The 15792-nt window shown below is 44.2% G+C and overlaps 1 protein-coding gene across 3 annotated transcripts in view; it reads right to left on the bottom strand.

Moving 5' to 3' along the window:
- Positions 1-15792, bottom strand: part of DOT1L (DOT1 like histone lysine methyltransferase) — a 140121-nt gene that overhangs the window by 55940 nt on the left and 68389 nt on the right. For all 3 annotated transcript variants that reach the window (XM_075204711.1, XM_075204710.1, XM_075204712.1), the window contains exons 5-8: positions 9637-9731; positions 2195-2257; positions 1418-1473; positions 403-482 (exon numbers count right to left, since the gene is read on the bottom strand). In XM_075204711.1, the coding sequence (XP_075060812.1) occupies positions 403-482; positions 1418-1473; positions 2195-2257; positions 9637-9731 (294 nt within the window). The remainder of the gene's footprint in view (positions 1-402; positions 483-1417; positions 1474-2194; positions 2258-9636; positions 9732-15792) is intronic.

The following is a 15792-nucleotide window of genomic DNA, read 5'->3' as shown; positions in this document are numbered from 1 at the left end:
GATTAACACCCTCCAAATAACCCTTATCTGAATGTTCTGAGATCTACCAATCAGGCTGTTGAAAATGGTAGCGATTTCTACTGTTTACCAAGTACACAAAGCAAATTTACTTATAAAATCTGGCAGGGGTGCTCCCTGACAAAATATTTTTCAGCAAGCCAGGAAACAAAAAGTAGTAACAGACACTGGACTCTTTGGTTCCAAAAGCTCTAGACACATAAAACAGACAGGTCACGAATATAATTTGCCAGTCGAGATTCCTAAACCATAAAGAAAGGAAAAAGATTTGTTGCATACATAATGAACAGCTATAAACAGCTGCCCAACCCACGTTTTTTGACAAACACCAGAAATTGGAAAACAGAACTGCCAACTGCGAAATAGGATGGGCCAATACATTACCTTCCTTCATGTTGGCAAATCTCTCCTTTAGCTGGTGGTCGACCTCAGGACCAAAGGCAAAATTATTCACAAAAATAACACTGCAAGATAATATTAATGTTAATCCCGGAAATGCAATGTGGTTTTTGTCAACCCTGTCCAACCAACTACAACCTCCCACCAAAAGATGTAAAGCATTTTTAGGCTAGGAAAAAAGGTTAAAGCAGAAGACTGAATAGGTACTAAATTGTGGATCTTTTTGTATTGAATTCTATTCCATTTGTAAGTCACTTTGGGGAAAGACAAAAGTATAAAAGTAACAGAATAGCTCCCTTGTCGTACCATCAGAGGGTAAATCTTAAAACATTCATATTATAGAGTGGGAGGGGTGCATCCGAGTTCTGCATTTACATTTGGGAAAATATAATAGTGAATATAAAATGAGAAGCTATTTTAATGTCTCCACAACACAAACTCCAAGGGAAAGTGTTTACATTAATGTGTTTTCAGGATTGGAGCACTATATATATCAGGGAAATGCCAAAATCAGTATACATCTGCTTAATTTTAACAGCTAAACCTGGGTCTATGGACAAATATCCTGACACCTTTCCATATCTATTTAGTGTCAAATGTACCACGGTTGAAAAATTTTAGTCTAGAGGAGTTCAGCAGTCTACTCAACATAAACATTAAAGATTCTCAGGAACAATGGTGAATCAAAAGGGATGGATAGCCATTTACATACACTGTAAGACGCAAGCCGTAATGAAAAATTACTAAGGTATTGCTGTTTACATAAAATCACTATATGCAGCGAAAGTGTGTAAGTAGATAAGCAAAGGTAAATTAAAACAACTAGAAGTTGATGCCCCACTTGGGTAGTTATAATTACGGCTGTTAAAACACAGGATTCATAAAAAGTAGGACTAAGAACAGGTTCAGCTGAGTAACTCAAAACCCTACAACACTTAGGGTTATGCATGGCAGGTATAAGGGTAGAGGGGACGCTTAAAATGGAGAACAGATGACACACCTTGTGTTGGCAATTCTCTCCCTCCATTCCTCTGAGAGGAAATCTCCACGTTCCAGCTAAATTAAAAATAAAGCATTAGAATTTTGGGAAAAAGGTATTAGAAATCAATACATTATGACTAATTTAAAGAAAAAAACACAAAAAAAAGGAAAGAAACACAGAGCCACTCAAATATTTTGTAGCAACCTTCTGCATCCAGCAAGCTCTGATGTCTTGGACCCAGACAAATCGGGGGCTACAGAAACCCAGGCATTATGCTGTCCATTCTTACACTATTGGTCGCATCTTACCTCATCGCTACTTCCTCTATTCAGTCAGTTGCTACAAAGACTAAAGGGTCAGACCAGTAGCAGATGAACGGACTATTAACAAGGTGCCAGGTGTTTTTTCCATTATGTTCTGCTATTTGGGGGTAGGACAATATTCATTTTTGCAAGTGGAGTTTTCCTTTAACTTCAGCTTTGCATTAAAACCCACAGTAAATGCACTCAAGATTAAAGTTGTATAAATTATTAGAAACTAATTAAAGATCACTTAACAAAACCTAAAGATTTAAAGCATAAATCTACTAACAAGCTGTAGCCATTAAAAAACTGTGAAGGCACTGGAGCCTCTGAATACGAATTGCAGAAAATTCAGTTAAGTGGTGTGCAGCAAGTCTCATTTATTCACATAATCATCATTACCTTATATTCTTATGGGCATTTTTTTATGATGTTCAAGAGATTTAAAAAACAAAAACGTTTTATGAGGAGCAAGACTTATGACAATACTTACTGTGTATTCTGCATGCTTCTTCCCATACCATTTTATCCATTTTCTGAACTCTTTATCCATAGTCTGCAAATAAGGAAACCAGCAAATGCCTCAACAACAAAGCGGTATTTCATAAAACTTGACACAAAAAAAAAAAAGTTCTCAGTTTTGTCTGAAAAACATTGGGAACGTTCAATATAGACGTATCTAGGTATCCCCTTCCTCTACAACTGATGCAGCGGAAAGTTTATAATCTGGCACCGGAAGTGCATCTAGTGCTCCAACGTCTTTAAAGTTAAATTATACCATGTCTGGCGCCTACTGGAAAATTTAAACTGATGGAAAGTGTACATGAAAATTTTAATGCATTTACAATGGAAAAAAACCCCAAACACTGTTCAACATACAATGGTGGTCCTGGGAGGATAGGGCACCTCAAGGCCGTGTTTTTGTGTGAACAGGAATCTGAGCGCTGTGGAGCAGGGTCTGCCTCACACCAGATAATCTGATAGCACCTATGCAAGAGGGTGGAGGAGCTTCTGATGGATGTTTCCTGGATCCATTTGAACCACTGCCTTCTGGCAATTCCAGAAAGATTGCCGTCGTGGAATCTGGTCACTCTCCCTCTATAGCCAGGTTCTGCTTGGAAGGACTATCTAGCACCCAAAGTAGGTCTCCTGAAAGTTATTTGGGTGGGAGTTAAGATTAAATCTCCCAGCCCAGACTTGGCCACCTCCTCCACCTTGGTGCCACTGAGCCCCACTCGTCAACTCTGTCAGTGCATCAGCCGGGTGGGTTGTGGGGTATACGAACTCCTGCCACTGAGCATACTGTAAAGAGGTCCAGGCTGATTCATGTGCAAGATTAGTCCCTCAGCTTGGGTTGGTTAAAAGAAAAAAGGGGTCTGGATTACCCCCTCGCAGTGAGTGTACAAAATTGAACAAATGGGCTGCCAAGTCTCATGAAAAGTGTATTCTTTGTAAGTATTCCATTGTAGTGTGTAACAGCTCTTTGTACGAACTACTACGGAACAATAAACATTACTCTTCCTAAAAGATCATGTTATCTACAGATAAGAGCTAACCCACTCAAATGTCACCCAGCTGTCCTGTGTTGAATCGAGCACTCTGAATCAGGACTGCAGGGGATCGTTGACTCAATGTATGAGGCCAAAATGAACCAGCCAGTCACCAGCAAAGAGGTGCTGCAGTAGCTACACACACCACCCAAAAGAAAATGGTTCCAGTACCATTAGAAAACTTTGGAACAACAAATGGTATGGATTAAAAAAAAATTGTGGGCTAAATTAACAAGACAATTGTTTTTAACTGGAGAAGAAAACTATAAATCAAGACCTTTCATTCCTAACTGTTGCACTGTATTCAGATCACAAGCCAAAGTCTAAATATGTATGTGTATTTTGCCAACAAAAAAAAGATTTTGGTACTTAGGTCAAATTTCTCTCTGAATCCATCTTGGGGTCACTGCTACCATGGTGTTGCATGAGGGCGCATGGAGTTGGCACTTAAATAGTTAACTAAACTAACTGCTGCTGGCTCCTCCCCTTTGCAACCCTTGCTAACCTGAGTATAATACAAAAGCCCTAAGGAAGGAACCAAACATTCCGCAGAAGAGGAGCAAAAAGCAGAAAATGCAGTATCCCCCAGATGGATTCAGAGAACGATTTGACGTAAGTACCAAAATCTTCTTTTCTCAGTCATCCAATCTGGGGGACACTGCTAGCAAGGGGACCTTTTAAAGTAGACCCTAGGGGTGGGTTTGCTCGGGAACCCCTGCACGCAAAACTTTGCAGTCAAAGGTAGTATCTGAAGCAGCAAAAACATTAAATTGGTCAAATCTGGTAAAAGTGTGAACAGCGGACCAGGTAGCAGCCCTGCACAGCTGATCCGCCGAGGCACCATGACAAACAGCCCAAGATGCCCCGACCAAACGCATGGAGTGAGCTGTGAGCCTCTCTGGCACCGGCCTGCTAGAACTCGCATAAGCTTGCTGAATCCTAGATGTAATCCAACTGGCAATGGTTTGCTTGGATGCTGGCCAACCCCTCTTATAGGAATCACACAAAACAGAGAGAGTCCTTCTTTCGATAAGCAGAGGACCTATCCACATACGTAGAGACCTGAACCCTGAGGGAGCTAAAATGGAGTCCAACATCCAAACCATCCTGGAGGAACTCCAATAAACGAGACAAGCATAAGTTAAACGACTGGCAAGAACGAGACTCACACCATTTAACATAAGCCAGGCACGTGCTATGGTAAATGCGTGCCGAGAACGGCTTTCTGGGCTTCATCAATGTCTGCACGACAGCGAAAAAGAACCCATTGTTCCACCAAATGCCGGTCTTAACAGCCATGCCATTAAAGCTACCCGAACCAAGTGAGGATGATGAAAGGGTCCCTGTTCCAGTAAATCGCGCCTGAGAGAAAGAGGCCACCCTGGGCCGAAGAATGTTAGCATACCAAACCCTCCTGGGCCGGTTTGGCGCAACCAGAATTACCGGGTGGCTCTGGTGGGGCCCTCCGTCGAGGTACTCACTGAATCATGAGAATGGGAGGAAACAAGTACCCCAATTGAAATTCCCAATGTATGGTCATTACATCCACTGCCAAGGGATCCCTGGACCTTGCACAAAACCTTCGAAAACGACAATTGTGACAAAAAGTCTGTTGGGGAGGCCCCATCTGTCAACTAGATCCTGAAAAACCCGAGAATGCAAAGACCATTCTCCTGGGAGAATCGCATGCCTGCTCAAATAATCCACCTCCCAGTTGTCCACCCACGGAATGAACACCGCGGATATGGCTGGAACAAACCTTTCTGTCCAAGACAAGATTTTATTTGCCACTGCCATGGTGCCTGCACTTCTTGTCCTATCATGGGGTTTACATAGGCCACCGTCATGGCGTTGTCAGACTGAATTCGAGTTGGCATCCCCTTAAGAGATTGCGTCCCCTGTGGTGCCAGGAGGATCGCCTTCAATTCAAGTACATTTATCAGCAGGGAAGCCTCCCTGCTTTACCACAAACCCTGTAGGCGAAGATAGAGGATGACTCCCCCCCCCCCCCCTCCTCAAACTGGCGTCCATGGTCACCAAGATCCATGACCATGAAACAAACGACCAACCCATCACTAAATGTTCTGGGCCCGCCCACCACTGAAGAGACTGGCTGCCCTAGCCACTGAAAAAACTGGGACTCGAGATAAGAGGGAAATCCAGACCATTGGCATAAGAGGTCTCACTGAAAGACCCGCAAATGAAGCTGGCCGTAAGGGAGGGTCTCGAATGAGGAGACCATCTGACCCAGGAGCTTCATGCCTATCAACATGGAAGGCTGAGGAGAATGGAGAAGCCTCTGCACCAATGTCCTGATTGCGGAAGCCTTGTTTTCCGGTAGAAAAACCTTTTGACGACTGGTGTCCATGAGAAGGCCCAAGAACACCATCCTCTGAGACGGAACCAACTAGGACTTGGGGTAATTTATTACCCACCCGTGTTGTTCCAGAATCCGAATGGACAGACAAAGATGTTGATCCAGGACGTTCTTTGCAGGAGCCCTGATGAAGGAGATCATCCAAAGGGATTATATTCACACACATGGCTCGCAGAGGAGCAGCTATGACAGACATGATCATTGTGAACACACCGGGCGCTGTTGACAACCCAAAGGGAAGCGCCCTGAACTGATGCTCCTCCCAAATAGGAACATGGCGATAGACATCAAAACAGCCTATTGACGCCATAAACTCCCAGGCTTCCAGTCCATTGATGACGGAGCGAACAGATTCCATCCGGAACTTGTCCACCCGCAAATGCCGATTGAGTACCTTAAGATTTAAGATTGGCCGAAATGACCTATCCTGTTTTGGGACCAGAAATAGATTTGAATAAAATCCCTGACCCTTCTGTGAATCCGAAACTCTGCAAACGACTCCTGCTGAAAGAAGAGAATCGACGGCCAGAGCCAAAGCCCTTAATTTCGGAGGATCGCGAGGAAGAGAAGTTCAGAAGAACCATTTGGGAGCCGGACCCAAAAGGTTTATCACGTATCCTCTGGACAGCATTCCCAAAATCCAGCCGTCTGGTGAAGACACTGCCCACTGGCCTCTGAAGAGTTGCAGACGCCCCCCGCTGTGAGGAGAGGGATGTTCCAGTCATGCTGGGAACTTGTTAGGGACCTTGGAAGTCGAGCGCTTCCTGAGAAAGGAGCCCCTTCCCCTGTGACTGCCCTCGGGACAAAAAAAGCCCACCTCTCGCTGAACCCTGCCAGAGGTGTGGCCCGAAAGGATTGCCGAAAAGTACTGAACCTAGGTGGTCTGGCCCTAGGAGCATTCACTGGCAGAAAATTACTCTTTCCACCAGTGGATTGGGAAATCATAGTGCCCAGTTCTGGACCAAATAAGATCGACCCAAAGTGGAAAGTTAGTTAAGGCATCCAGCAACTTTTTGGACTCTGCATCCGCATCCCAAGAGCGAAGCCAAAGGGCCCTTCTAGCCACCACTGCCATGTCAGAAATAGAAGCCACCGATGTCGCATTCTGGGCCGCTTCGTATAGATAGCCTGAGGCTTTCTTCAAATGGAGTATTAAAGGAAGATGATCAGAATCCTGCAATCCTGCCGCCAACTGGTCAGCCCAGATTTCCATGGTCCTGGCTACCCATGCAGACGAGTATATGGGCCGGAATGAAGAGCCCGCCACCATAAACATGCTCTTAAGGAAATTCAGTCTTCCTATCTGTGGGGTCCTGTAAAGCCGCTGAGCTGGACACACTACAGCATGGTATGACGGGATAACCTAGCCACCTTGGGAATCTGCTGCCAACGCGAGGCATCCTGGTCCTGCAGTGCATAAAGCTGAAGGGACTTGCGAGGTAAAGAATTTCCGGTCTAGAGCTTTCCATGCGGACTCCACAATCTCAGACAGCTCCGAAGAGTAAGGAAAAAACACAGTCTTCGGCTTTTTCGTTTAAAAAGCCCTGGAACTGAACTGCTCCACTGATTAAAACACCTCCAGGGCCTGACATACAGCTAACACCAGTACCCCTTGGTTTCTGACATTGTCCTCCCTGTCACCTCACTGGGCGGAGTCAGAATCCTCTACTAGCTCCCCTTCTTCCTCGGAGGACCACTCTGAGTCCGAAACTGAAAACAGAGAATGGGATAAAATTAACCCGCTTGGACCTGGGGGAGAAAGCAGCCCAGGGGAATCCAGGAAGCGATTTAAATGGTCTAATCTTCTCCCCAAGGAAGACCAAGCCAGCTCCCCTGGAGCAGCCTGAGGGGACAGGGGAAAAAAAAACTGGTAAGACGCCCCCATATTAACCAGCGATGCTGGGTTAGCAACCCTTCTGCTGTATATGGAATGGAACCCACTGCAGAGTGTACAGGAACTGCCTGTGCCTCTGCCTGCCAGATAATGAGCTGTGCAAGCAAAGAAACCGATCGGGCCAGTGAAGACACCCACACCGACGCCCCAGCCACAGTGAAGATGCCCCTGCGTCTGCTCGTCCCGGACCCTAGCTACACACTGTGCGCGGAACACATCCCGGTCCGTCTGTCCGACCGGAAGATTAGCAGAACATTTTGAACAGACAAACTTGCCACTGGCAGATTTACCCTTATCTGACATAAGCAAAAAAAGGAATATACCAAACAGCAGCAAGCACTATACACACACACACACACACACACACACACACACACACACAGTGGGTCGGCAACAGGAGCGCGGTTTTGCTAGGATCTAAACCGCTTACTTATTTGCTTTACTGTCTTATAAAACATATATGTTTTTTTTTTTTTTTTGACTTAAGCTTAAAAATACTGCAAGGCCAGACTAGCCCCACTACTAAAGATATGTAAACAAACCGCTGAGTATACCCTAAATTGAACCTCCATGATTGGGAAAATACACTGAACAATCTGACTGCGTGTCACACACATTAACAAGCTAATAGATAGACACTTAGCTGGATCCCAGGGTAAAGGAGGAAGGAGTCAGCAACAGCGTACTTCTTTCTTCTCAGCGTGCCACTTGAACCTTAACCATCCTCTGCATTCACGGGTAGATTTCGCAGTGCTGGGACATACCAACTGGCAGGGGTTAAGCCTCCACTGCCCCGTCCCTCCCAGACTGTTACTGACAGCCGACTGCAGCGCGGTACACACCTTCCCGTGTTATCCGCTTGCAGTCAGACAACAACAACAAAAAAAAAAAAAAATACGTTTCTGCAGTCTGACCTACTCAGGCACGGTTGTGGACTGGTCCCGCGACCGGAGATCCAGATTCCCTCACCACCTTAGCGGGGAACATGGCATCTCCCAACATGTCCAGCTTCCTCCTAACTGTGCGTTCTCTGCCCGTCGGCAGAGCCGATCCCGGAGTACTGGTGGTGACAGAGCCTCAGCGAGTGGCTGCTCACCCTAAGAACAAACTCCAAAAGCCAGTCTGTGTGGACAGTAGAACAAAAAAAAGGTTTTCATCCGTCCACCCAGACCGCTGACCTAACACATAACAGGTAGCCCACAGCACTTGTATCCATCTACACTATCCAGATATAAGAACTAAATAAAAGAAACGTACTAATTTATCTAAGCAACCAACAGCACAAAAAAAACAACAACAACAAAAAAAAAAAAACAGCCCAACTCATTGGCCACTTAAATTAAACTGAGGCTAGCAGGGGTTGCAGAGGGGAGGAGCCAGCAGCAGTTAGTTGACAATTGTGACAATTGATATAAATCAGTTGATTACATAGCTATGTGATAGGGATATTTCTTAACTACATTTAATAAATATCCTGTAAGTATCCTAATATACTAATTGATTCACATTTCTGGCAGTACATTTTTTATCACATCATATATAATCACTTTAAAATATTGACTGTGGGTATAGTCTTACTTTAAGAATGAGTTTCCATTATAATTCAAGCTTTTATTATTTTTGCTTGGCTATATAAAGAAAAAAAATATAATGTAGGAAAAAAGTTTTTTGTGGTGTTGATAACTGTAGCACATGTAGAATGAGAATGATTTAATGTCCAATAAATTAATTTAGTTCGGAATTGATTTTTTCAATGGGAAGACAAGATAGAGGTGTGTTTGATGTTGTCACTTTGTATTTATGTTTAGTCAAAGTTTCAGTCATCTCACTTGAACTCCAGGGGGCATATTCAATTGTCGGCGTTATAGCCAAAATTAATGCGACGCGCGCACTATTAATGCCATTAGGGTAATAGTGCGCGTAAATACCGGTATTACGGTACTTTTCTCGCTGGATTTCAGCTTGCGGATCAGGGAGCTGCAAGCTGAAATCCGGCTTACTATTACCGTAATACTGGTAATAGTTTTTCCGTGGCGGAAACCGCCGAGAATTGAATATGCCCCCAGGAATTTTAAACCATTTTATTGCACCAGATCAAGCAACTCATCACTTACATCTGCATACTTTGCTGGAATATCGGCCTTCTCCACTCCATAATGATGTTTACACCCAGTAGCTGCAGCTACCTGCAGAACAACTTGCCCAACACCTGAGGAAAAAATAAAAAAAGAATGATGTAGGCGATTACAAAAAACAACGATATGTATTCAGGTAACAAAAATAGTACATTCAAACTATAGATGTGTGAAGTTCCATGTGAGTCTAGTTCCAATTTTGCTTTACCATTACATGGAAACGCCATTTCCACTGAATTTTCACTCTATAAATAGAGCAAAATCTACTGAACTATGATTAATAAGTCCCTCTGCCTTTACCCATGATGCACTCTGTATACTCCATCTGCATAATAATTACAGGTAGTAACAACTGAAATAAAAATCCCTTTAAGGGGCATATTCAATTGTTGGAGGAAACACTCCACGCACTATTACCGTTATTACGGTAATAGTGCGCGGGAAAAAACGTTATTATGGTAGTTTTCTTGCTGGATTTCAGCTCGCAGCTCCCTGAGCCGCGAGCTGAAAACCAGCTAACTATTACCGTAATAATGGTAAAAGTTTGAACGCGGCGGGAAAAATAAAGAATTGAATATGCCCCTAAGACTGCAATAATTTAGGTTACCTTTTTTGGGTTTTCAGAGATGAGATGCCAAATCTGTATATACGTCAAAACCTGTGCAAACAACTCCCCCCATCTGCACACCGATCCAAAGCATAAAGCTACCAAAGAAGCGCAGAGTAAATTAAAAGTATTAAACAAAGTTATTTTTTTTAGCATTATCAATTACCTCTACTGTACTGGGATTAATCTGTAAACTTTTTGTGAGAAGCATTAATCAAATCCTTCTTCTGAAGACAAGAGCCTGGCTTGCAACATTGATCTCTGGGCTGGAGGACTCCTGTCGGTCCAGAGACGTTCAATAGACCTCTATGGAAGCTCATCCACATAGCTCTATTGAAGCGCTAAAGCCAGTAAAATATACTTTTGCAACAAACCAGGGTTTCCCCAAGTTAATATAAAAGAGCTCCTATTACTATTGTTTTGGTTTTTTTTTAAATGTGATTTAAACGCATTTAGAATAGAATTTTTAAACTCACGATAAATCTATTTCTCTGATTAAATGTGGGAGACACGGCTACCATGGGTTATATGAGTGGACATGGGAGTTGGCACTTAAATAGTTAACTAATTGTTGCTGTTTTTTTAAAATCTCTATTTGTAAAAGTTTTAAAGTAGATAAAAACAGGTATGGCAATTAAAAAAAAAAAAAAAAAAAAAAAAATTATACAGGCAAGCTACAAATTACACAGATAAACTGGAGCCACATAATAGACTGTCTGAGGGGGAAATTGCAAACCAGTCCAGCAACCGGGTGCAAAAGAGACACGGAAGGGCTTGCAGCCTGTACCAAAGCCGTGAAGCTATTGCCATGTTTCAATTATATTTGGGGTGAAGGGAATATTAGGTGGTGATGGTGCCAGAGGGAAAAAGTGAACAGGTGAGCGATTGTGGTAGGATAAGGAGTGGTTTCACAGGACTCCAGACAGGGGTGTTGGGTGGGGTGAATACCAAGTGTCTCAAATTTTGTGAAAGGATGCCACCTTGCTGTTTTGGAGACTGGCGATTTATTCCATTCGGGATATGACCCAAATACAATTAAGTATCTCCTGGTGTGAGTTGTACTGCTTCTATTTGAAACTTCGTCGCACAGGAGATATGGAGAATCACATGGTCTGTGGCTTTGTTAAGGCGGGGAATGGGGGTACATACAAAAAGGTTAGTGGGAGTCGGGTTAAGAGTGAGCCCGGTAACTATTGCTACGAGAGCTCTAACCGCTGTTCAAAAGGAGGATACCTTAGGGCATGCCAACACTATGTGCATGAAACCACCTTGGTGTTCACATTGCCTCCAGCATGCATCCGGGGTAGTGGGGAACAGTGTGTAGGCATGTCGGGACTAGATACCACCCAGTGAGAACCTTTTAAGTGTTTTCTTTAATTGCCACACCGATAGAACACTTAGAAATTCGAGTGTGAATTGTGTCCCACTGTTAATCGCTTATGGATTCTCTTAGGTCGGCTTCCCAGTCAGATATGTATGGGGCCATGAGGGGTTTTGAGAGACCAGGACAGAGTGTAGAGAAGGTTGATAACCACTTTATAATTAGCGTTGTATATGCAGTTGCCTTCAAAAGGGAAGAGGCGTCATGGGTGAGAACAGGAGGGAACACTGGATGAAATGTCACATTTGGAGATACCGAAAGAATTTTGAGTTGGGAATGTGTTGTCTTTCATGCATATCGGAGTATGAACGGGGACCAAAATCACCCACAACGTGAGTGAAAAGTGCGATTCATACAGCCTTCCACTCTGAGGCCACACCAAGCTCCTTGCCAGGGGGAAAGAGAGGATGGTCCCAAATTGGGGTGAGGGGGGAGCTTTGTTTGCAGTCCCAGACAAAATATGTGATTCAAACTGTAGGGATTGAGCTAGCTGCGGAACATAGGGAGCCAAGGCAAAAAAATCTAGCAAACCTGTGGTGATCAAGTCGTTTTCAAGTTCGACCCACCTTTTGGAGAGTGTGGGACGCCATGCCAGGATATCAGTTTGCCAAGATGGGCAGCTTGGTAATACCTGCGAAACAAGGGCGGTCCCAAGTCTCAAGTAATGGAGAGTCTGGGTGAGCAGATTGCAACGGATCCGAGGTCTGCAGTCGTTCCAGATAAACCCATTGCACAAGGTTTGTATAGTTGCGAGGGTTCAAGGCAAAATTGGGACGGCTAGTGTCTGGAATAGGTAAAAAAATTTTGGTAGCACCGATTCTGATGGCGTTAATTCTACCCACCAAAGAGAAGAAATTTTTCCGCCAGTGGGGGAGGTCATTTGTGGATCCGACCGGGGTAGAAAATAGGCTTTGTACAGGAGGTCATATGACTTTGTAATCGTGACCCCAAGGTATGTAAACGTATCTGTCCTCCACTAGAAGTTGAATGTAAGCTTAAGAAACTTTTTGAAAAGGCCAGGTAGATGGAAAGGCAGTGCCTCGGACTTACTGTTGCTTACTTTATACCCCCAGACCGCAGTGAAATTAAGACAACTACTGGAACAAGTGCGTGACAGACAGAAAACCTGGTAAGGGAGAGCAAGACATCTGCAAACAGGGAGATGTTATACTCAGATGACGTGGTGGTTATACCAGAGATAGATGCGTTGGTGCGGATCCGGAAGGCCAAAGGCTCAATGACTAGGGCAAAGAGCAAGGGGAAAAAGGACAGCCCTGTCTGGTACAGTTAGTTAAGGTAAAGGGAGGGGACCACAATGACATTGGTGACAACCAAAGCGGTGGGAGCGCAGTAAAGAGCACAGACAGTCTTCAGGAATCTGCACATGAAACAACCTCTGGAGGGCAAGAGCCATCTATAACATGGACACCCACCCTACCAAAGGAATTCTCCACGTCCAGGGCAAGCACAAGAGATGGGCTCTTGGTGGTGTTAATGAGATGGATCAGATCAATGACCAGTCAGGTGGTACTGTCAAGTACTTGCCTGGACGGGATGAAACCCACCTGATCCAGGTGAATGAGACCAGGAAGCAGTGGGTTCGCCCTCTTTGCAAGTGTCTTGGCAAAGATTTGGAGATCGCTGTTTAGTAAAGATATAGATTGATAGTTTGAGCAGGTGGTGGGGTATTTGCCCAATTTGGGAAGCACAATGATGGTGGCCCTAGTAGTGTCTGGGTTGAACAGGCAGAAAAGGTGTGGGATAAAGCTGGGAGCGAACGTTTTATAGTAGGACACCAAGTAGCCATCAGGTCCCGAGGTTTTAGATCATTTTTGGGACTTTATGGCCGCCTTAACCTCTTAGTCGGGGATGTCGTCGCCGAGTGCTGTAGCAGCCCTGGAGGTGAGTTTAGGGAGTCTACACGAGGATAGATAATGGCGCATAGAAGGGAGAAGGTTGGTCTCCAGAAGGTTATTAAGTGTTTAATAATGTGTGTCATAAAAGTGTCATTTATAGCTGCCAGGTACAAGAGGTACCATCTAAAAGCTTTTATACGAGATTCATGTGAAGCGCGTCAAGCCTTTAGTTTGTTAGCCAATAAGGTATCCGCTTTGTAGCTCTTCTCGTAAAAGTGCCTGTTAACCCATCACAGTGCATTTTCAGTCTTCTCGACCAGAATGCTATTAAACGCTTTTCTAGTTGACAAAAGTTTGCGGTAGTTTATATGGGAGGGACATCATTTATGGGCATCCTCCAGTAGTTGCACCTTGACAGCGAGCTAGTCTACTAATCGTTTCGGTTCCCTGTTGCGATAAGCGCAACTAGTAATGCAGCCCCTAATGACTGCCTTGTCCGCCTCCCAGACCAACGGGGAGCAGAAGTCTCCTTGAGTGTTAGTTACAAAATAATCCGCCATTGCCTCTTTCACACGGGATCCAAATTGGAGGATGCGTAGGAGAGTTTCGTTAAGGCGCCACAGGAGGCGGCCCATCGGGTCTACTAGTAAACTAAAGAGGGAAGTGTGACAGGATGGACCGCCTATGCCACTCTGTCTGCTGTTGCTGGAAACTGCTGTGCATACTTTGCCACAGTTTCCTTTCTTTATCACAATTGCGCCCTCGACCGTAGTAGGCAGGGCTTACAAAGCTGCCACCATTGGACTCCTTGACGGCATCCAGAATGGCGTTCCTTCTGGGCAAGTGTCGCTGCTAGTGTACCCTCTTGCTGGTGCACCTGGGCTGGTACCACAAACCTCAGCCTATAGATCAGGGTTGTTTGATTGGATCCGCCCTGGCCTGGCCTATCACACTGGCCAGAGCTGCTCAGTACCAGGCAGAGTGGTGGTAGTGGAAAACTGGGTCCAAACCGCAGAAAAGCCAGAAACGGATTAGATTTGGGTCTAAAGGACAATTCACACTGGTTGAAGGTACCAGTGGTCAGAAAGTCAGATGGAACAATGATGATACATTGCAGGACAAACCAGTGCTGTTTTATACAGTTTTGGACTTCTGCCTCACAGCACTGGGGTCATGAGTTCGATTCCCGACCATGGCCTTATCTGTGTGGAGTTTGTATGTTCTCCCTGTGTTTGCGTGGGTTTCCTCCGGGTGCTCCGGTTTCCTCCCACACACAAAAACATACTGCTAGGTTAATTGGCTGCTATCAAAAATTGACCCTAGTCTCTGCCTGTCTGTCTGTCTCCCTGTCTGTTTATCTCCCGCTGTGTCTGTGTGAGTGTGTGTCTATATTAGGGAATTTAGACTGTAAGCTCCAATGGGGCAGGGACTGATGTGAATGATTTCTCTGTGCAGCGCTGCGGAATTAGTGGCGCTATATAAATAAATGATGATGATGATGATGATGGACACAGCCTAGCAGGGGGTAAAGCCAGCCCTCTGAACTCTTTGCTGGCCCCAAGAAGTCAGTTATTTTTAGTATTGGGATGCAATAGGTTTCCCAAAACAGGGATTTAAATGCAATGCAAAGTTAACACAATTTACACTAATCTGCAATATCCTAAGCCCTTCTGTGTGCATTATTCAGACAGGATCTAAGATGCAGGATACAAGCCACACAGACAGAGGCAGCGCCACCCCACTGCTGTATATACAAACTGACATGTTGGCCACTGAAATGAAAAGGTCTAACATGAGGTTGTTTCTGTAGAAAAGTTATACAAATCCAATCATGACATTCTCTCTCAGAAGTTACAAATCAATACCTCAGAAATGAATGCATTTCCTATACAGAAATATAAAACCATATAATAAAATAAGTAAATTTCTAATACACAGTATTAAGAATCAGTACATTTGCAACAATATAAAATGGCACACTGCTAATAATTTAATATATTATCACAATAACTTATTTATAGGTGAACCAGCCACAGAAAGACTACTGAATGGTGGTTCATAATAATTTCTGAATTCAGAAGGTGGGGGGAAAGGGCATGGCAGCTTATCATATCCCTCCTCGAATAGACTGTTCCAAAATTGGTGTTAAAATCTCCACCTGTCAGAAGCATAGTGTGACTGGATCACTGATAAATAACTTAATTGTGGCTGGATCATGTGGAAATAATTTATTGTAGAAATGTATTTCAATCAGAGGTGCAGGCACCAATGTAGAATTTTAAATACCCTTA

The sequence above is a fragment of the Mixophyes fleayi genome, chromosome 1 (genome assembly GCF_038048845.1).
Source record: "Mixophyes fleayi isolate aMixFle1 chromosome 1, aMixFle1.hap1, whole genome shotgun sequence".
NCBI lineage: Eukaryota > Metazoa > Chordata > Amphibia > Anura > Limnodynastidae > Mixophyes > Mixophyes fleayi.
Note: the sequence above shows the minus strand (reverse complement) of the source record. Positions and strands in the feature narration are given on the sequence as shown.